At 38.2% G+C, this 18,861-nt stretch overlaps 1 protein-coding gene across 5 annotated transcripts in view; it reads right to left on the bottom strand.

The window, feature by feature from the left end:
* Positions 1 to 504: 504 nt before the first annotated feature.
* The window catches only part of PDK3 (pyruvate dehydrogenase kinase 3), a 61,877-nt gene continuing 43,520 nt past the window's right edge, over positions 505 to 18,861 (bottom strand). For 3 of the 5 annotated variants that reach the window (XM_082304308.1, XM_082304307.1, XM_082304309.1), the window contains 6 exons: positions 15,352 to 15,429; positions 13,147 to 13,223; positions 11,793 to 11,894; positions 11,068 to 11,178; positions 5,987 to 6,100; positions 2,290 to 4,871 (listed from right to left, as the gene is read on the bottom strand). In XM_082304308.1, coding sequence (XP_082160434.1) covers positions 4,728 to 4,871; positions 5,987 to 6,100; positions 11,068 to 11,178; positions 11,793 to 11,894; positions 13,147 to 13,223; positions 15,352 to 15,429 — 626 coding nt within the window. In that variant the 3' untranslated portion in view covers positions 2,290 to 4,727. The other 2 variants (XR_014227440.1, XR_014227439.1) reach the window with 2 other exon arrangements.

Below are 18,861 nucleotides of genomic sequence, written 5' to 3'. Positions count from 1 at the left end.
ACTGTCACCCTGGCACCTCTCCGCAGTGTGCCACTCAAAGCAAAAATTTTAATAAAGCAATTAATACTAGTTTGACACCGTCAGAATTATCACACGCACATCAATCCTACCGATACTAGATAAAAAAATCTCCAGATTTAAGAAACAAACAAGTTCTCTACGCCATCTTCTGAGATCTTTTAAGGCAACATAATACTGCAATTAAAGCACGTGAACTTTAAATTTTCTTATTTATTTTTAATTAGAAAGCCACTTCAGTTACACAAATCTTCATTGTTTCAAATTAATGTCAACAGCTTAAATCCTGATCCTGAGAACAGATTCATTTAAGTGGGATTACTCTCATACACTGTTTACTTGTGCAAGTATTTGCAAGGCTCAGCCCTGAAGTCGCTACGCGATTTGTAACTATGTTCCTTATTTGTCAATCAACTCACCTCTGAACTCAGTAACACATCGCTGTGGCACGTGCCATCATGTTCTCTTAAGTTCTGCAAAAACACATTTATGTATATTAACTGATAGGCAGGTGAGGATGGCAGAAGAAGAGAGGAAGAGCTATCAGAAACCACAGCATCTATAGGGCGACCAAGGAAACATGCAAGGAAACCGAACACCGCAGAATCGGACGTGGCTATCCTTGAGAGATAAATACTAACAATAAACATTTAGACTGTTTTCTACAAAATTATTTGTATCCATCAAGACCACTTTGCAGCACCTAACACATAAGGATCCAGAAGTGCTTATTAAAGGGGGTGGTGGTGGTGGGGGGAAATGTCTTCCATGTCAACGAGGTCAAGATTTCACCCTAAATACTAAATTTGGGTGGAGGTAAATAGGAGATTGCACTACACCGAAAGATCACTGTTGCTCACTTTTTGGAGAAAGGGAACAGCTGTTTTAAAGCAGATTCTACGTGCCACGGGGGACAAAGCAAAGTACGTTATCCAGTTGGAGCAGCAAGTGTAGTTTACGTAGCCAAAAAGTAGCTTGAGTTTTCCAAGGGCACTACAATTAACATCCATGTTCTTCAAGCACGCGCCCAGGGACCTGCTTCAAACACTGCCCAAGAGGTAGCGCAAACTGCAGCAGGACAAAGACCACCTCCGTACCATCCCAGGCCATCCCAGGCAGGTACAGAGGCAAAGACTGTGCATCGGAGTTGTAGAAGAAGCATGTCAGTATCTTCTGAATATTTCTCATCAGGTGCCGGCTCTAAAAGACCGCTTGTTAGCCTCAAAACAAAGCCTAGGAAAGCAGGGAGCACAAATATGTATATGATTGGAGAGACTTCAGTATCTACTAATATTAGACTAGGCAGGGGATTAACAGATTACGTTCAAGACACATACACCAGAAAAATGCACGCTGGGCAAAAAAAGTTAAACTATTTTTTACACTACGACACATAGAAGTTGTTTGTAAATTCTCAGGAAGAATGGAGGAGCAAACATCTCTTGCTCAGTGTGTTTCTGTTAATCACTAAACACAACAGATACAAAGCATTTTCACCGAAAACATTTTTTTCTATTTGTGCGTCCTGTAACTCAAGACAAGCAGGTTGCAGTAACGTGAGCAGGCCATACATCTGAAATCCATAAAAAAGAAATATGCTTTTATATCATCAGAAAGTTTGGAATTAACAGCCCCAAGATATTAAAACAAATAGTTACAACAGACTCCAATCAAAGGTAGAAGTAACTGAAAAAGATCCGTATCTGTAGTTAAACTAGCCCTACTAAAAACCCATCCACCCTCATTTTTCAGGCATACCCGTTGAAAAACTCTCCTCTAATCAGAGGTCTGCCGCTGTTGTTTCCTAAGACAGTTTTCAGACTCATACCCCTGTGCAGAAACATGGCATGAGGACAACGAGTGAAGAACAATTTATGGCACACCTGGGATCTCCACTAAAGCACAGGCTGCCGAGACAAGGTTGGAGAGGAGAAAAGTTGCTTCTTGCCTATATTCACCGCAAAGCCCACGAACAGACCTTGGGAAATGGAAAGAAAATGCATTCCTTGTGCTCTGCCTTCCTTCTTTGAGCTGTTTGTACAGGCTCGGGGTTCTTGGAAACGGGCGCCATTTCAGGGGACTTCAGTTTTCAAGTACTACAGCACTTCAGTCCTGAAAGCCGGCCAGTTGTTTTTGTGAATAAAGAAGTGAAAAGACTAATAGACCATAACATCCTCCACGGTATCTTCAGCTTTCATTCACTGGCTTCCATGGTTTAGGTTCAGTATGCCTGCATCCCTTCTTTTTTTTCTGTTCCCTCTCCTCTTCATGTACAAGGAGACAGCCAAAAAAAGCACCAGGTCAGGATTTACTACTACAAAACATGATTTCTAACAAAAGCTGAAACTCAGCTTCTTACACAAACTATCTTATTCCTTGGAATGCTTTAGGTAATGTTCTAGGAAAAACTGACCGCACGCAGCTGGGAAAATATAAGTTTCATCACAAATTTCTGGTTTTAAGCAAGCCCTCCTCTGCGATTACTAGAAAACATACACGACTTGAAATGAATTTAAAAAACAGTAAGAAGTTATGGGTGAGGGCAGAAGTTAAGTGACTGAATTTTAGTAGATGTGACTTCCAACTGATGTTTCAGTCAAACTATTACTCGGATTTCACCCCAGCAGCGTAGCTGCGTCGCTTGAATAGCAATTTGCCTTCTCCGCGGCGGTGCCTGCCGTCGTGGGAAATCATTGCTCTGGAGGCCCCACGCGTCGCACCCTCACCGTGCCACGCAAAGATCCCCCAGCCGGGGTGAAACGCGTCCCGTTTGGGAACGGGAGGGCCCCTCGGCACGTTCCCTCTTCCCGCCGGCTGGCGGAGGGGGCTCAGAAGGGCGCCGCTTGCAGCGAACAAGTCCGGCAGCCTTCGGCCCTGCTGCCTCCGCCTCGGGACGGTAAGGCAGCGCGCCGCAGAGACGCGTAGGAGAGAGCGTTAAAGCAACCTGCCGCTCCACCCTGGCTTAACCGCACAGCGCAGTGAAGCCCGCGGAACCTCGAGCCCTGCAAACTCATGAACTATCCGCATCCAAACTCTTGAACTGACTGCAACAGGTAAGAGTTTGCAAGGTAAGGACTCCGACTCTTCAGAAATGGGGCTATATGAAGTTTATTGCTCAAAGCACTTTGTAATCCTTTGATGAAATGTGCTATGTAAGTGCAAAGTACTACCATTAAGTCAAACCAAGATTTTTTTTTTAAAAATACCTAGGAATTTCTCAGTGTTTCCCTGTTTACCTAACAGATCAGTTCTTTATAAAAATAAATATCGGGAGGACAAAAGGGACAGTTCCCCCACAATTTTAGTAAACAAGTTTCATTTTTCCATGCTAAAATCTGCAATATCTTTCAAAAAAATATCAAAACACCTATGAGAAACTGAGGGTGCATCAGAGTTGCTTACAACTCATCTACTTTATTCTCACAGCTAGAAAATCACCAGAACTTCTAAATTTCACAAATTTTTCTGAAAGGCCATAGTATCAGAAACAGTATTTGGCAAAGACTTGGTGAAGAATATTTTCCTAACAGTAAGCAATAACCCTTACAATAAATTTAAGGGGAAAATACTTAGGTTTTTTCTCTTTGATTTTTTTTCCCTTAAATCGGGTACCAGCTATGTTTTGTCCCTACCGCTTCTACAACATTTCCAGTTTCATGTATTTAGACCAATGACACTTTCCGACAGCTGGTGTACAACATCTTTATATACACTACAAATTCAGATTACCAGGCTATAGTCAGACATTGAATATATAAATAACTTTTCAAACTATTTACAGGTTTTACACTAATCAGGTTCCAAGCAACCAACACTCTTAAGGCAAATTCATTTGTATGACTGGCTGGCTGGCCTTTCAGCATTTCTCTCCCCTCCCCAACCCCCCAAAAATGACAGGCAATAAACATGAAATTGAATTACCCCCAGCCCCTGTATTGACAGAATTTCTTGTATGGAGAGATGAACTAACTACTTATGATCTTTCCTCAAAACAAGGAAAAATGTATAGAAATGCATTTTTGTGTCTGCGTGTCAAGAAAATCCTGAAGGTGCATACCAAGAAGTGGAAGTCCCAATGTCTTATAACAACATAATTTTTGTATGCACTTGACAAATGGATTTGGGAATTTGGGGAAAGCATCAGTTTAAAGCTGCACAACCCTTTTTAGAACTATGCATTTATAAGCTCATTAGATATAAGAACTGAAGAGCTCAAAGGGATTTTCTGTAACAGGTGACACTGTGCAATATAAAATGCAGCAAAGAGTGGATTTTTCAAAGCGTATGTTTAACTACATTAGAATTTTTCTCTTATACCATATATTGCTGTGCAAGGTACTATTCACCATTTAAAGGGATTCTGCACATCTTGTCAATCCTTACATTGGAATAAAAATTGGCCATTTCAAATAGCATCTTTTTGTTACCACATTGTATTCTTCAGTGCAATCACAGTGCAACCCCTTTTGTCAATGCATGACTGAAGCAACCAAGCATATTCTGGTGAAGTAGACAGGATTCACATACCAAACGTGCTTAGTGCCTTCCTTTAAGTCCCAATCATCACTTTGTTCTTAGTATTTTTCAGTGCCCTGATTAGGTCTTTGTTTGGAAGTAATTAGCTATTGTGGTTTGAAGGATTTTGGAACAAAGCAGAGACTTTATACTGAATGCAGAGGTCATCTCCAACAGAGACAAAAGGTGGCAAATTATCGATTAGCTTTATATTTAGAAGCATCCCTTGGTTCACTGCTAGGATTGCTCCAGTCATCTGCTTCAGGTGTGGTCTTGTAGTGTCGCCATGCTGACTTATTAAAAACGGGAAGTCTTTCAAATGATTCACTTGAAAGGGCCTATGGAAAAACAAAAGCAATGGTAAGAAATCATTGGTGATACCAAGAGCAAGATGATACTCTGGGGAGTTTTACAGTTACAACTTCTGTGTCAAAAAAGTGTCTCAATTATCTAAGCGTTACATGTCACAACACTATTTGACTATGACTAGAGCGATTAGTCATAGCTAAAGTACTAGCCATAGTAAAAGTTAAAAGAAAATAATAACACTTTAAAATATTTCCCTTCTTTCCAAGGAGTGGTGTCTACAAAGACAGCAAGAAAAAAAGTTTTGCTCAAAAACATTTTAGGGAGATTTGTCATTGACACAGGGCAGACAGCTACTTTACTTAAACATTTCACTTCTCCAACAAACTCGGACTCTGTCAGCACGCTCACCTGTGACGACTGATCTAGTTCAGTCCATTAGCATGCCTTTGTCCTCTAAGAAAGACAATACCTTTTTCCTCCACACATCCATGCACAGGATTAAACCCATCAGAAACTGAAGTTAGCACAGGATTCCACAACTCACTACATACAGCAAGGCACAGTGACAACGCTAAGTCAACGACCTGCACACGAGCTATATGCTATATTCTTTTAAGTTCCGTGATGAAATTCAAGCAGTTAGTTTCAACCTTAAGCCCCTGAGTAGCCTGGGATCTCCCAAAAATGACAACAGTAGCAATACAGTCTATTGCACATAGGTCTTGACACAGCTCAAGAACTGCACAGAAAAAAAACCATGTACTAGTCAGGAGTTAGTCAATAGTCTTCTCAGTTTTACTGTGGTCAAAACCTCTAGAATCAAAAAGTATTAACCAAAATTATCTCTCATCACACAGTTCTTTGAAAATTCAGCACTTATGATGGATTAACAAAATGCAAAGACCCAACACAGGGGACTGAAAAAAGAAAAATCCAAAGCAAACTAACTATTATGAGTGCCGGGTTAATATTTATAACCTTGGTTTTTAGGATTCTGTGTAACTGGTTTAGATAAAATATAATGAAGATAGCAATTACAAAATTGAAAACAAGTTGAAGAGTGAAAAGAGAAAAAGTTCACTTATTCAGCCTGCTATAAACAATTGCACTGCATTACTAGCTTATAAAAGGGTCAAATTCATACCTTCAAATAAATTACAGCATCTGAACCAACGCCTTCCATTGAGTAGAGTTTAAGGTCACCTTGAAAGTACCTAGCGTACAGACGAGAAATTGGCAAGCCATAGCCAAACCCAGCCTACAAAAACACGAAAACAAAAGGAAAAACAGGATGGAAAGTTAAAAAAAAGGCAACAGATGACTGCAGTCATTTATAAAACAGAAGTCACCTATATATTAGATTTGCATCAAAGTAGTTTTCAAGCTTTCCTTTATTACTCAGCCTCCACTACAGGTTGGTATTCAGCATTTTGAGCAATCTCCTTTCTTCCTAGGCATAATTTTTTAGTTTAAGTACAGAAAAGGGAAAAATATCAGAGTCCTTTGTTAGGACTACCGTGTCCAGTTTGCATTTTCTCAAAGAGGCAGGTAGGTGTAACATACAGTACATACCACCTCCAATCATCAAAGCAAACCGATACTTGCTACTGTTTCCTCACTGTGATTACCATTACTATAATATTCCATTCTTTCTTTGGTAAAAAACAGATTTTTGACAGCACGTTTTTTCTCTCCCAAGCCTGGGATTATTATTCTCAAATGTCTCCACACTTAGGAGACTGCGCAAGAAAGCCAGAGACAACTAACTCTGTTTACTTCATCTAGGTCACACTATTACGTGATTGCTGATGCCGTACTCCAGTAGAGACCAGACGACTACTGCAAAAGACTACATACAAAGCAATATAAGGCAAATAATCCTTGCTGTTGTTTACCCATCTGACAAGAGATCAGGATTGCACAGCACTGAATGACCTTACTGAGGACTGAGACCCTGTACAGACCACGTAATTTTCAAAGCATAATAGACTTGACAGGTACAAATTTTAGATTTTAAGTTTTCAACACTATTATTCATAACCATAGCTGCAACAAGGTCAACACTTGGCACCTTTTCCAACCCACTCTTGTAGGAAAAAGTTACAAAAAAAAAAAGCCTCTCTCACTGCAGCCAGGGAATAAGATTTTGGTCTACACATTGACTCTTTCAGATGACTGGGTATATGCTGAGAATCAAAGTGTTTGATTATTCACCTGACACCCCCCACCCTGAATTTTTCAGGACTACCCAGAGCAACAAAGGACTCCAGACACACAAGCATTTGAAAAGAAGGATATAGAAGGCAATGAAGTAGTACAATTTTTCCACAAGGGTGGATTACAGGAAGAATTAGACACCTGAAGTTTTCAGAAAACCAATAAACTCCTTCCACTATAATATTTCTGCAAAGGCAACCTGGCAGATAACTGAGAATCATGCCCTGAATCTTAAAAACAAAGCCCCAGAATGATACAAAAAAGAGAAGGCTAAGAAGAAGGACTTGTGAGCATTATACACAGCTACTATGTGGTATCACTTTATAGGAAACCCCTTGAGGGAGGGGTGAACATTAAAGAACTTTGTACTACAGTACCCATCACAAATTCTCTTGCTGTCATCTACTCTCTCTACAGTATCTTTTGATCTCTTTCCCTTGTTTTGACAGAAGCCTAAATTTAGTGATCTTAAATTGGTTAGAGTTGCTCGCTCAGTTCTTCTGAGCAAAATGAGAAACAGAAATGCCAAAGATGCCCTTTTCTATTCACACTGCTTGTCATAGTTATTAGTGTCCATTTCCACAGTTGAAACAGTTGCTTAGCTGCACTTTTTCAAACAACGGTATGCTTTAAAAACTTGATTCTCAGAGACTCCCATTAGAGACACATGCATCACTTTCAAACATCTGGTCTTGAAACTAGATGCATTTCTTTCTTAACCTCCAAAAAATGGAAGTTATTTGACTGTCTTAGCAAGAGCTAAAAAAAAAATTCCAAAAGCTGACCTGCATCTTTTCTGGAGACTGGACAATAAATACATTATAGAAATTAAAAAGCACGGCAACTGAAAGGCAAACTGTAGATAGTGCGCACCCCCAGGAACAGCTCCAGTAAAGGGCAATATCAAGCAGTTCTGAAAACACACTATGCTTTCCTCTCTCCAGAATTACACCTCCTTAAAACCCATGCCCAACTTCTGTTTGCCTCCTCCTCCTTCCAGAAAAATCTTTCTATGCTCTGTGCTAGCCCACATAATTATTTCATACTGCCCTCTTCCAAAAATTTCCTATCAGACTCTTCTCTACATTGTCTTGAGGATATTTTCCAAAACAGGTAACTTATAAGAAACATGAAGACAACAGATCCCAGATGAGTACCTTGTTAAGGCAAGACCTTGCGAAAGGTCTACTTTGCAAAGGACAATTAATAAGAAGTGATTACTACATAGGTCTGTGCTTAACCTAGAGGACAGAATATAGCCAACGATGGTACATCTGCCTTGAGAAGGGAAAGCTTTTTAGAGCCAATTTATCATTAAATATTACAGTATGCATTATATAAATAGCAAATTATTAAATTTCTGTGTTACTAGTTTTAGTTACTAGGTTTAATTAAACCTAATTTAAGTCACGTTTCTCCCACTATAAAATGCTGCCAGAGAGAGAATCATTAAATTCTCGAAGAAAACCTAATTATCATTACACATTACCATGTGTTTCTAACAATTCCTCTATGTGTATAGCAGTACAGATGAACACAAGACCTGCTAGAATCTGAATGCTGCCATGGTAACAAGGTTTCTCAGCAGTTTTTAAACAACATTTGCAATGACACTGAGAAAGAAATTGCACCAATCAACAAAAAGATCCCGCTCTTCCACTCCCCAAGTCCATGAATGTTTCATGAACTAGACAGGGGATCACAGAACAAGGGGAGGGAGTGTTAGAACAGAAAAATATGTCTATTTACACTGCACTGCAATTTAGTCTAGAATATTATCCAAGTCAAGAATGACACAAGCACAGACCTACCCACGTTCTGGAGTACCGTAATTCTTAAGTGGTTTGGTCTTTGGCACTGAGCAATAAAGAAACTCTCCTTCTGTATGGACTTCAAAGAGGATTTATGCGGAACCTTCCTGCTGAAGGATTTTTATTTCTAGACTGACATACAAACTACAGCATAATTGTTTTTATAACTGGATGTGGGCCATAATACACAATGTGTCAAGTTTCACTGTTAAGTCCTTTTTCCTCTTAGGGGAAAGATATGCCACAGACTTCCCGTTCTTGACTTTTTTTCTTTCTGCACACACATATAAATAACAGAACTTAACAACTCTTCTTGACATTCAGTCAGGTACAGGCATCAGTCAGACTCACAGGGTAAAAGCTGCCAGGTTCACAAGAGAGGGGGATACTTTGCAGGTCTGACTACAGTGACATATAAACTGAAGAAGAAAACAAGGCCTGAAAATGGGGTACAGTAGAAGAATACTAAGTATAAATGCCACAGAATCAAAGTAAGCAGTCTTGAAGATGAGGAAATAAACACAGGAATGCATTGCTAAAGATGCACGGGGAAAAAAAAAAAAAAGAATAGCATCAGCTCTAAGATGAACACATTTTACAATCAGAGAGCCACAAAGGAAGAGATATTTTAATAGTGAATACAACTGGTAATCAAGATATAAGTTTACAGTGAGAACAAGTTTCAGGAAATCCTTGTAGGCTGATACATTAAATTGCTGATCAAAAGTGAGACAGAACAAAGGCAGAATTTGAATCAAGAAAGATTCTACCATTCTTGACATAAAGAAAAAAGTTTATATTTTAATTAAGGCCTGTTCACTATCACTAGTCCCATTCAAGAAGATCTTCTATGAAAAAGCAAAAGTTTGAAACATATTACTAAGATGTGTCGTTGAGGTAGGAGCTGTAAAGGATTAATATCAAGTCAATGCAGATACAGAACTGGGTTTCACGCCTACCGCGGTGGCATCAAATACTGGTGAAAAGAATGCAATACACTTACGTGCCACAATATTATGAACTGTGGACTAAGACAGTACCATAAAGACTTTCTGCTAAAACTCTAAAAGGAAATTTATTCTCTCTCAACCACTCTGAACTGGTTTCACCCTCAGTTCAGTCAATTATTTTATATCAGAAATAGTCACATACTCTCTGCACCACATTTTATTAGCTGCCTGAAGGCATTTCAAGCACAGAAGTATCAGCAGGGGGAAAAAAAAAAAAAAAATCACTTAAAAACATGCTAGATGAGAGTGTTCCTAAATGGGGAAAGGAAATTCCTCAAAGAATCAACTTTTTCTTGACATGCTTGAAGATAAAGGATTGCATCAGAAGCAATAGAGAACAAAGATGAGAAGAGGCAAGAATACAGTATCAGTATTAATCCACTTATTGAAAGCCAGTCAAATGGAACAGTAGCTATATCATTTTTATCACAATAAGCCAATATGTAATTTAATAGAATAATTTAGAAGTAATAATTTAATTTTCATAATAATTTAAAAAATCATGCTTGCTAAAAGAATCTACACATTTGACACTGAAATAATTCCCTGCTTGGAAGAAACTACGGGGAGACTTTGCTTGTTTGAGATCTGACCCTGATACCTCTCAGAAGGGAATATCACATGAGATATTTCCAACAGAACAGGAATATATCAAAAGTGTTCACATCACATGCAGGTTCGAGAATTATTTCTTTTTTAACTGTGTTTTTACAGTCCATAACTTATATAAAAATAATTTTCAAAGTTCAATATAAGCTTGTGCATTACCAGTAGGTGTTTCTCAAGTGCTGTAATTCTGACAGTGTGGCTCACCTTTTCAATACATTTATTATAAAAAACTTAGATAAACAGTAATTTACACACCAAAGAGGAGCTCATTAGGTTATCCACCTTCTCAGTAATACAGCACTAAAAATCCTGTCCATTAACCTGTGAAAATATTGTGCTTATGCAGACATGCTTGTTTCCAAGCACATAATGTCAAGACAAAGAAAAGCAATTTTCTATTCCAAAGACTAAGTGATGATAACAGAACTCATTTTCTCCTGATATGTTTTACCTGCATAGAATTGCTAATAATAAACAACTTCTTAAATGGAAAACCTGATCCAGTAGATTGCAGTGAAGGGAAACATACAACCAAAGTAGGGCAACGGGACATTCAAATACATATTGCGATAGCTTACCAAAGGCACAGCTCTCGAGGGCTCCAAACTAGGCCTGGGTGCTGTTGAGTACATGTAGTTAAACAATCTGTCTATTTTTCTTAAAGGAACACCTCCACCTTGATCACTTATCTAAGAAATGAAAAGTTAAGAGTTTTAAACATTATGTTCTGAAAAAAACCCTGCAAAACTCAAGCAGCATTATCTAAATTACTTTAGAAACATTAAAGGAGCAGCTAAGGACTTTAGGCTTGTCTGGTTTGGAGAAAAGGAGGCTGAGGGGCGACCTCATGGCGCTCTACAGCTTCCTGAGGAGGGGAACTGGAGAGGGAGGTGCTGATCTCTTCTCCCTGGTATCCAGTGACAGGAGGCAAGGGAATGGTTCAAAGCTGCCTCAGGGTAGGTTCAGACTGGACATTAGGAAGCATTTCTTCACTGAGAGGGTGGTCAAACACTGGAACAGGCTTCCTAGAGAGGTGGTCGGTGCCCCAAGCCTGTCAGTTTTTAGGAGGCATTTGGAAAAAGCCCTTAATAACATGCTTTAATTTTTGGTCAGCCCTGAAGCGGTCAGTCAGTTGGACCAAATGATCCTTGTAGGTCCCTTCCAACTGAAAATATTCTATTCTAATGAATATGAAGCAAATATCAGAAGTGATAACAGTAATTAATTTGCCTTTTCAAATTACAAGTCATACTATTATAAACCCAGCAGGTTTGTAAGCTGCATATTATTTTTAGGCATTTACCTTAATAGATAGATCTTCTTTCCCCAAAGTGACTAAGGTTTTGATCGATGGATAGCCTTCTCTCTTACCTTCATGCAATTCCACTGTAGCTCTCATTGAATTCTGAAGATAAAAGAAAGAACAGTGTCTTTGATTCTAACTTTACCATATATGCTTTTTGTTACAACTTAGAACTTACATTTATTTTGTTGAATCTAGATACTTTGTCCTACATTTGTAGACAAGACAGAAAAGGTCATATTTAAAACAAATTCAAGAAGTGCTTTCAAGTCAATGAATTGTCCAGTTAAACTTTTACATCAGAACTCCATTATGCATACTTTTTATCTATTTGATATAGAGTCAGAGAACATAAAGCAAGAATTTTTCTTTTTTTTCTGTGTAAAATCAGGTAATGATACATAAGGGATGACAACACCTCCACCTTCACCTCCACCTTGCAGAACACCAATAGTGGTGTTCACCAAAGAGAACAAGCTTTGATTTTCTCAGTCTGGCTCACATAATTGTGAAGCTACCATCTCTCAGTCTGACTTTATCATATCTATTAACAGAGTTTCCACTGCCAGTCCGTCACAGATTACAGTTACTTATAGCTACAACTCACTGGTTTCATACTGTTTCATGACTTGTACCAAAACATACCTACAAGTAGTGTACGAATTCTGCCTGTTCTGCCCTAGAACTAATGTTACAAATGGCAAAACAGGGGAAGATTTCAATGAACATACTTGACAAATCTCAGAAATCAAACCATTTCTTATATACCATTACTTAGGAAAAGTTTCTCTCTGACCAATGCATTTTTTTCCCCCGAAACTTCTAGTGTTCAATTGCACCACCTAGAGACCACCTATCTTCTTTGAAAGCATACAACAGCTCTCACACTTTCCATTTTCACTGTTGTTCCAATTATTCAGAAAACACAAATAAAACCAAAACAAAGCATGTCATTTACACTACTGAAAGACATATGGGCTGTTTTCACAATAAACAAAAGACACTGATGCTAACCAGTCCTCAAATATGCAACACAGAAGCAAGCTTAGGAAAATTGCAAGGTAATGAATATATCGTCATTGCAAAAATAGACTATCATGAGTTTTTTAAGTTAATCAGCTACAAAAGCACAAAAGAAGAAGTGGAAAAACACAGAAATTTTAAGTACATGAGGGCATAAGACAGGGCTGTAAACCTAGCTTTTAAGAGTTTCAAACCCTCTTCACTTGTTTAAGAATAACCTCAAGAAAGGAAAACTGAAATAACATTTAGGAGCTGTAACTGACAAGAATCTCAATTTCAACAGTAATATAAGTTCACGAAACCCTTCCAAATATTAACAAGTGCCACCTACCTTGAATAATTCAAATAACATATGAAACAAATGAGAAGGTACATAGACTACTTGAATAGGCTTGTTTGGAGCTTTAGCTTAAAAAAAAAAAAAAAAAAAAAAATTATTTTTTTTCAAAACAGTATTTTGTAGCATTTCTATTTAGAGGAATAACATGAAACTGTAGGCAAAGACAAGTATGTAAGCATGTTCTAATTTTCCAAGTGCAAGATTAGCTCCATGAAGTAAAAACATAAATTTCAGTTACTGCTATCACCTGAAATAACACATTCTAAGGATAATTTTCAGTCATCTATGTCAGCAGACTGTTTAGATATGAAACTTCAAGTAAGCAGTGGTTGGTTTCGTACTGACAATGTACGTTAACTAAAAGAACTTTCCAACTTGAGTAGGAAAACTTTCTTAACACACACAATATTTAAGCATAGTATTTGCTGCACAAAAAGATTCTTAAACTAAAAAAAATCACTGTTTAAATATTCTAAAAACAACTACATATTTTCCCTTAATTAAAACATATAAAATGTAAAGTATTCATAAAAATTTTTGAAATATATTTCAAACAATATCACAGTTTTCTTATTCCAAATCATAACTGAATTGTTTGTCCGCTGTTGTCCTGTTGTTAGTGTTTCGGCAGAGGTGTATGGCTTGGCACAGTTCTGAACGCTAGACTGCTAATTGATTTGGCAGGAAATAATACAGCTGCATTTAATACATTCTAGGACAGTTTTGGTGCTGAAGATGCACTCATGCCTGAACATTCAAATATCTACTGGCATTGAATTATACAGTCACAGCTTGTCAGGCTCAGTAGCAGTTCAGACTGAAGAAAAGTCTCTAAATGCCTGCTTCATGAATTGCAGGAAGGTACAAACACGCACACAGAACGTGACTGGAGTCAACTTCATCCTTTTTGGCACTGAGGGCTGATAATAATACCAGTTACTACTTTAAGAGACACAGTAGTGAAAACTCCTAGGAAAAGGAGACGACCAGAACAATGCTCTGCATAATCAGTTGCAAGGCAACTCGCTGTTTTATTATGTTATCACGAAAACCAAGGCAGACTGATTCGTACTCGTTTGAGGCGTAGAGTATATGTAGAAAACATGTTATTGTTGCTCTTGTGAGGTAATTTCCAAAGTCGCTTTCCTCAAGCTGATAATAAGCTAGTTTAAAGGACACAAGCAATTCTTTCCTTGCCTTTTTTTTTAATGAGATCCAGCAACTTGTTTTCTCTACTGTTGGATCTTTCTACTTAGGCCTTCAAATGAATTTTGCATTGATTCCTCTGCTGCAGCACTCAGTACTTTTAGCTCTAAAATCACTCAGTTTTGGAGGGGGGGAAGGCTGGGTCCTTTGATTTTGGGAGAGGGTGCTGGTAGTAATGCATCAGTGTTGACAATATCACTTTGTGTAGAGGAGTATTTCTACAATATTCAATAGTACTTCGATCAACCTATGTTCCCATATATCACGCTCTCCATTTTGAGCGTTACCTCTCTCTGAGACTTTTGCAATTCTTCTGCTGAAGTTTGGAAACATCTTAGTCTTATGTTTGGACAGCTGTCCAAAATTTGTGAGAGGATCACGCAAGACAATTTATTTTTTTAACTTAAAAAAAAAAATCTACATTTTTCAATAGAAACGATGAACAAAAATCAGTCAATACACTGACAAGGACTGTCTCATAGTTTCGTAGCATCCAATTTTCATCTTTGCAATCAACCTGAAACAGATTTTCATGTGAGAAGTTTATGATAGGACTAAAAGCATAGACTATGTAAAAAAAGTTTCTGATTTTGCCATCTTACACACAAGAGCTCACCACTGGTGCAGGGACTGATAGTGGAATTTACAAGCATACTTCAAAATGAAACAAATTTTAGCTCTATTAAAAGATTAGTTAGAAGGCAGGCGTGTTTCCTTCCCAGTTATGAGGATTCTTGACTTTATTTTCCTTGAAGTGATAGCAAATTCAGCAGCTAGCCCTCTGCATTCAGCATCAAGAAGTAAACAAACATGTCATGATAACAAACTACAATTCAGGGGCCCACGTAGATACATTAGAAGAAGAAAAGTAACTCTGCATACAGGATGTGGAGTTCCAATTATAAATTACAATTAATTAACAAACTAGAAATCATAGATATCAGAAATGTTTCTTCTTACATACATCACTTAAATTAATTTCACAATTACCATTGAATTCTTCAACTTCCAGATCAGGTGCCACCATATAGTACTGTTCACATAGCATCTTAGCTGTTTCATAAGCATCTACAAAACAACAGAACAGAACACTGATCTATCAAAATCATCTAGAGACAACTAGCAAAGTTCATCCTGTATGTGAAAGACCACAAACAGAACATTTATTTTAGTAACTAGTTTATAAGCATGAAACTGACATCCATTCCAATCCCTTTTTCTCTGTATGCTTATAGCCCATTTGTCAAGAAAGGGCAAATTCTATTTAAAGCTCTACAAACAAAAGCAGATTACTAGAGACAAGCTATTTTTCATCTTTATTCAGGGCTTGAAAACCAGAAGGGTATAATCTTAGGCTGACCATAATATCTACTTATTTGTCATGTCCCAATCACAATTTAATGCTTATTCTTTCCATCTCAAATAAAAAAGGATGACATTGCAACCATAAATTCATCTTTTCCAAACACGATACTATTTACAATACTTGATTTTCAAGGTCTTTTCAGGGAAAAGCTGGAATGTTTTAAGATTCTTCATTCTTTTCTACTGAACTAAAAAAAAAAAAAAAAAGCCCCCTCATAGTCCAAATCAGGCTTTATGTATTGTCAAAATACAGCAAGAAAGTTTAAGTCATCTTTTGTTTGAAAGATTTCTTAGTGGTTCTAAATATTCACTGGTACCTCATTTGCAAAAATGGTTTAGAAACAAGCAGCAAGTTTTAGCTTGAAGAGAAACCACGAACTCAGAGATGTTCTAACTATATTGCTTAAGCTACCTTAACGAAAAGTGGCTTCCTCATAAGAAGTGTGCGCTAAGAGCAAGCACATGAACAGCTGGGCAGTTCTGCAGAGAGAGAGAAATCTGCTAAGATACCATAACAATTGCATTTGACCTCACCCTACATGTATCTTCTTCCTCCTGTCCAAAGTGACACTACAAAACAAAACAGTCACTGCCAAGACTCAGAGCTATGTGACAAACACGAAGAAAGTAAAATCACCAGTCCCCAGGAAGAGCTGGTTACCTATAATTGTTCTCCTTCAAGATGTCTACAGAAATAATCTATAATGCACCCTGTTATCTGAAAAAAATTTATATCAGTTGTTCTGACATCTGTAAGGCTGGACATATCACACAAGGCTGACACAAATGCTGCTTGAGGTCTAGTAAAATGGAGCTAATCAACACTGGAAATGTTCTTGATCAAGTCCCAGGAATGTCTCACAAAATCAGCTACCCAGTAGGAATCTTTTGTGTCAAGATGGTCAGCTCCAAAGACTTTATAAAAGGGTCTTGCAATTAACACAATAAAACGTGCCCTAGTAAAAAGATAAAAATCCCATTTAATATCCAAGCTGTACAGACAACCTCAGCCTGGGATGTGCACAATTTAGGAAAAAAAGATGCAGGAATACCTACACTTGCACGGTATTCTAAGATCATCTCAGAACTTCTGATGGCCTTGGGAGTAATCCTGTGCTTTAGAAAACGGGCATAAGAAGCACAGCCACAATCTTGACTCAGTCATCAAAAGCTGAAGATAGCAACGTAGTGTGACCATAAGGCCATCTACATGGAGAAATACGTTAGCACATTTCAAAGAGTTTCCACGTCATAGAAATGAAAATTAGATATGGATCCAGGGGGCAGGAGTTGGATTCTTATTGCAGAGAAAAACTTCAGGGTCTCTGAAAAGCGAATCAATAACTGTGTGGGAATAAACCAAAAGCCCTCAATACATGGATGTGGAGCAGACACAGCCACTGTGCAAATCTTGAGAATAGAAGGATTCTCTCAATAAATCCATTTAGCCTCCCAAAATTTAATGTAGAACTCTCATCTATTTTCAAGAAGTCGCCACCCTAACACCATTGAGATGAACAGGAAGGCATTATCACTTCATGATCCAGTAAAATATCCAGCCCCAAGCAAAACTGTGTCAAACAGTCTGAGCACAGTCTTACATTTTACCTTCTTCTAAAAGCCAACTCTTTGGCAGAGTCCTAAGACTGTAAAAGAGACTGCAAAGTTCCAAGCACTTGTCCTGTCGTGGCTGGAGGTAAGTAGCAACAAGAGTGAAGGATCTATCAGCACATCTAAAATCCCAGCTCCAGGAACAAGCCTGGACTTGCTGTCAGCTCAGAAATCTTACTGTAGGACAGCCAGTGAGATCCAGAGACCCACCTCAGGCAGTTACAGACACAACACTTGGCGGAGCTGCTTGAAGTAAGAAGTGACTGTTTAAATCATTTCTTCAATGTTTGAAGGGCACACAGAGCTTGTAGCTGCCACATACAGTGCCAAAATCAACATCTTAACTCTGACAAATTGCTCAGAATGCCGCCTGTGAACCAGAACATTTTGGAGCTAGCACAGTATACAGAATGTAAATTAACCCCTCCACCAATTCTACAAGGAAATGGCCTCAATCCCCTTGACTCCAGACAGGCTCTGTCCTTAAGGACATTTTGTTTCTTTGAAAGACAACACTGGATACTGTTTATGATGCCCTCATTTTGTTAATGATTATTTTTTCAGATGTGAAAGATCTGTTTTAGCTACTGGCTTGAAAACTGGACCGAGCACCTTCTGACACTATGCACTCCTCTGTCCACGGCAGCAACTATGAATTTGATGAGCAAAATAGATTCAAACATTGCTATTAGAAGGAATAGCTAAATAAACAACACAATTGTAACATATACAATGCTGAGGTCAAGGTGGAGTAAGATCAATCAAAAGAAAAGCAAGCTGCTGGAAAAAGGCCACCTTAGAGCCAAAAAGAGCTAGAAGCCAAGAAGCCTTCCTAACAGTAAAAAGCATCTACATTACAAAGCAAGCTACTGTACAGGTCAAAGTCTGACATAAGGAAGGTTTCCCTCTTACTTCACTAAAGGCTGAGAAAAAGTGAAGGAGAGAAAAACATTCTTCCCCTCTTGCAGCTGCACGAACTGCAGTGAAGGACGGAGGGTGGAATTCCCTCCTACAGCAAGACCTGTATCTGTAAATAGATACACCCAGACCGTGAACCTTCAATAAACAAGTTCTTGAAGCAGACAGCATTGCCTCATGCCCACTTAGTAACATTCTGAAAGCATATGAACATTCACAACATTAAGCAAACAGGATTTCTAACGCAACTGGGCCAGATCATTCAGGTACAACCATCACATACACGTCTTCTGTATAAGAGAGAACAGGCTGTGATATGATCAGATGCGCAGAGTAACGAGGAGTTTCATTGGAATATCTGTACACCTGAGGACATTTTACTGAAAGGCCTAACTAAACAAACTGGAAAATTTCTGTTACCTTCAATTTTCTTTAGTACCAGCATCAGATAAAAAAAGCAGTACATGACAACTTGCTTCTAAGTATTTTCAGGAAGAAAACATCTGAAGTTTAACAAAACACTTAGATACTTAATCTGATATTTAAAAGGACAGATTAAAGTTATTAAAAAATTCATCTGTTTTCATAGAATCATAGAATGGTTTG

Source organism: Platalea leucorodia (genome assembly GCF_965183815.1).
Source record: "Platalea leucorodia genome assembly, chromosome: 2".
Taxonomy (NCBI): domain Eukaryota; kingdom Metazoa; phylum Chordata; class Aves; order Pelecaniformes; family Threskiornithidae; genus Platalea; species Platalea leucorodia.
This window is presented reverse-complemented; position numbering and strand designations above follow the sequence as displayed.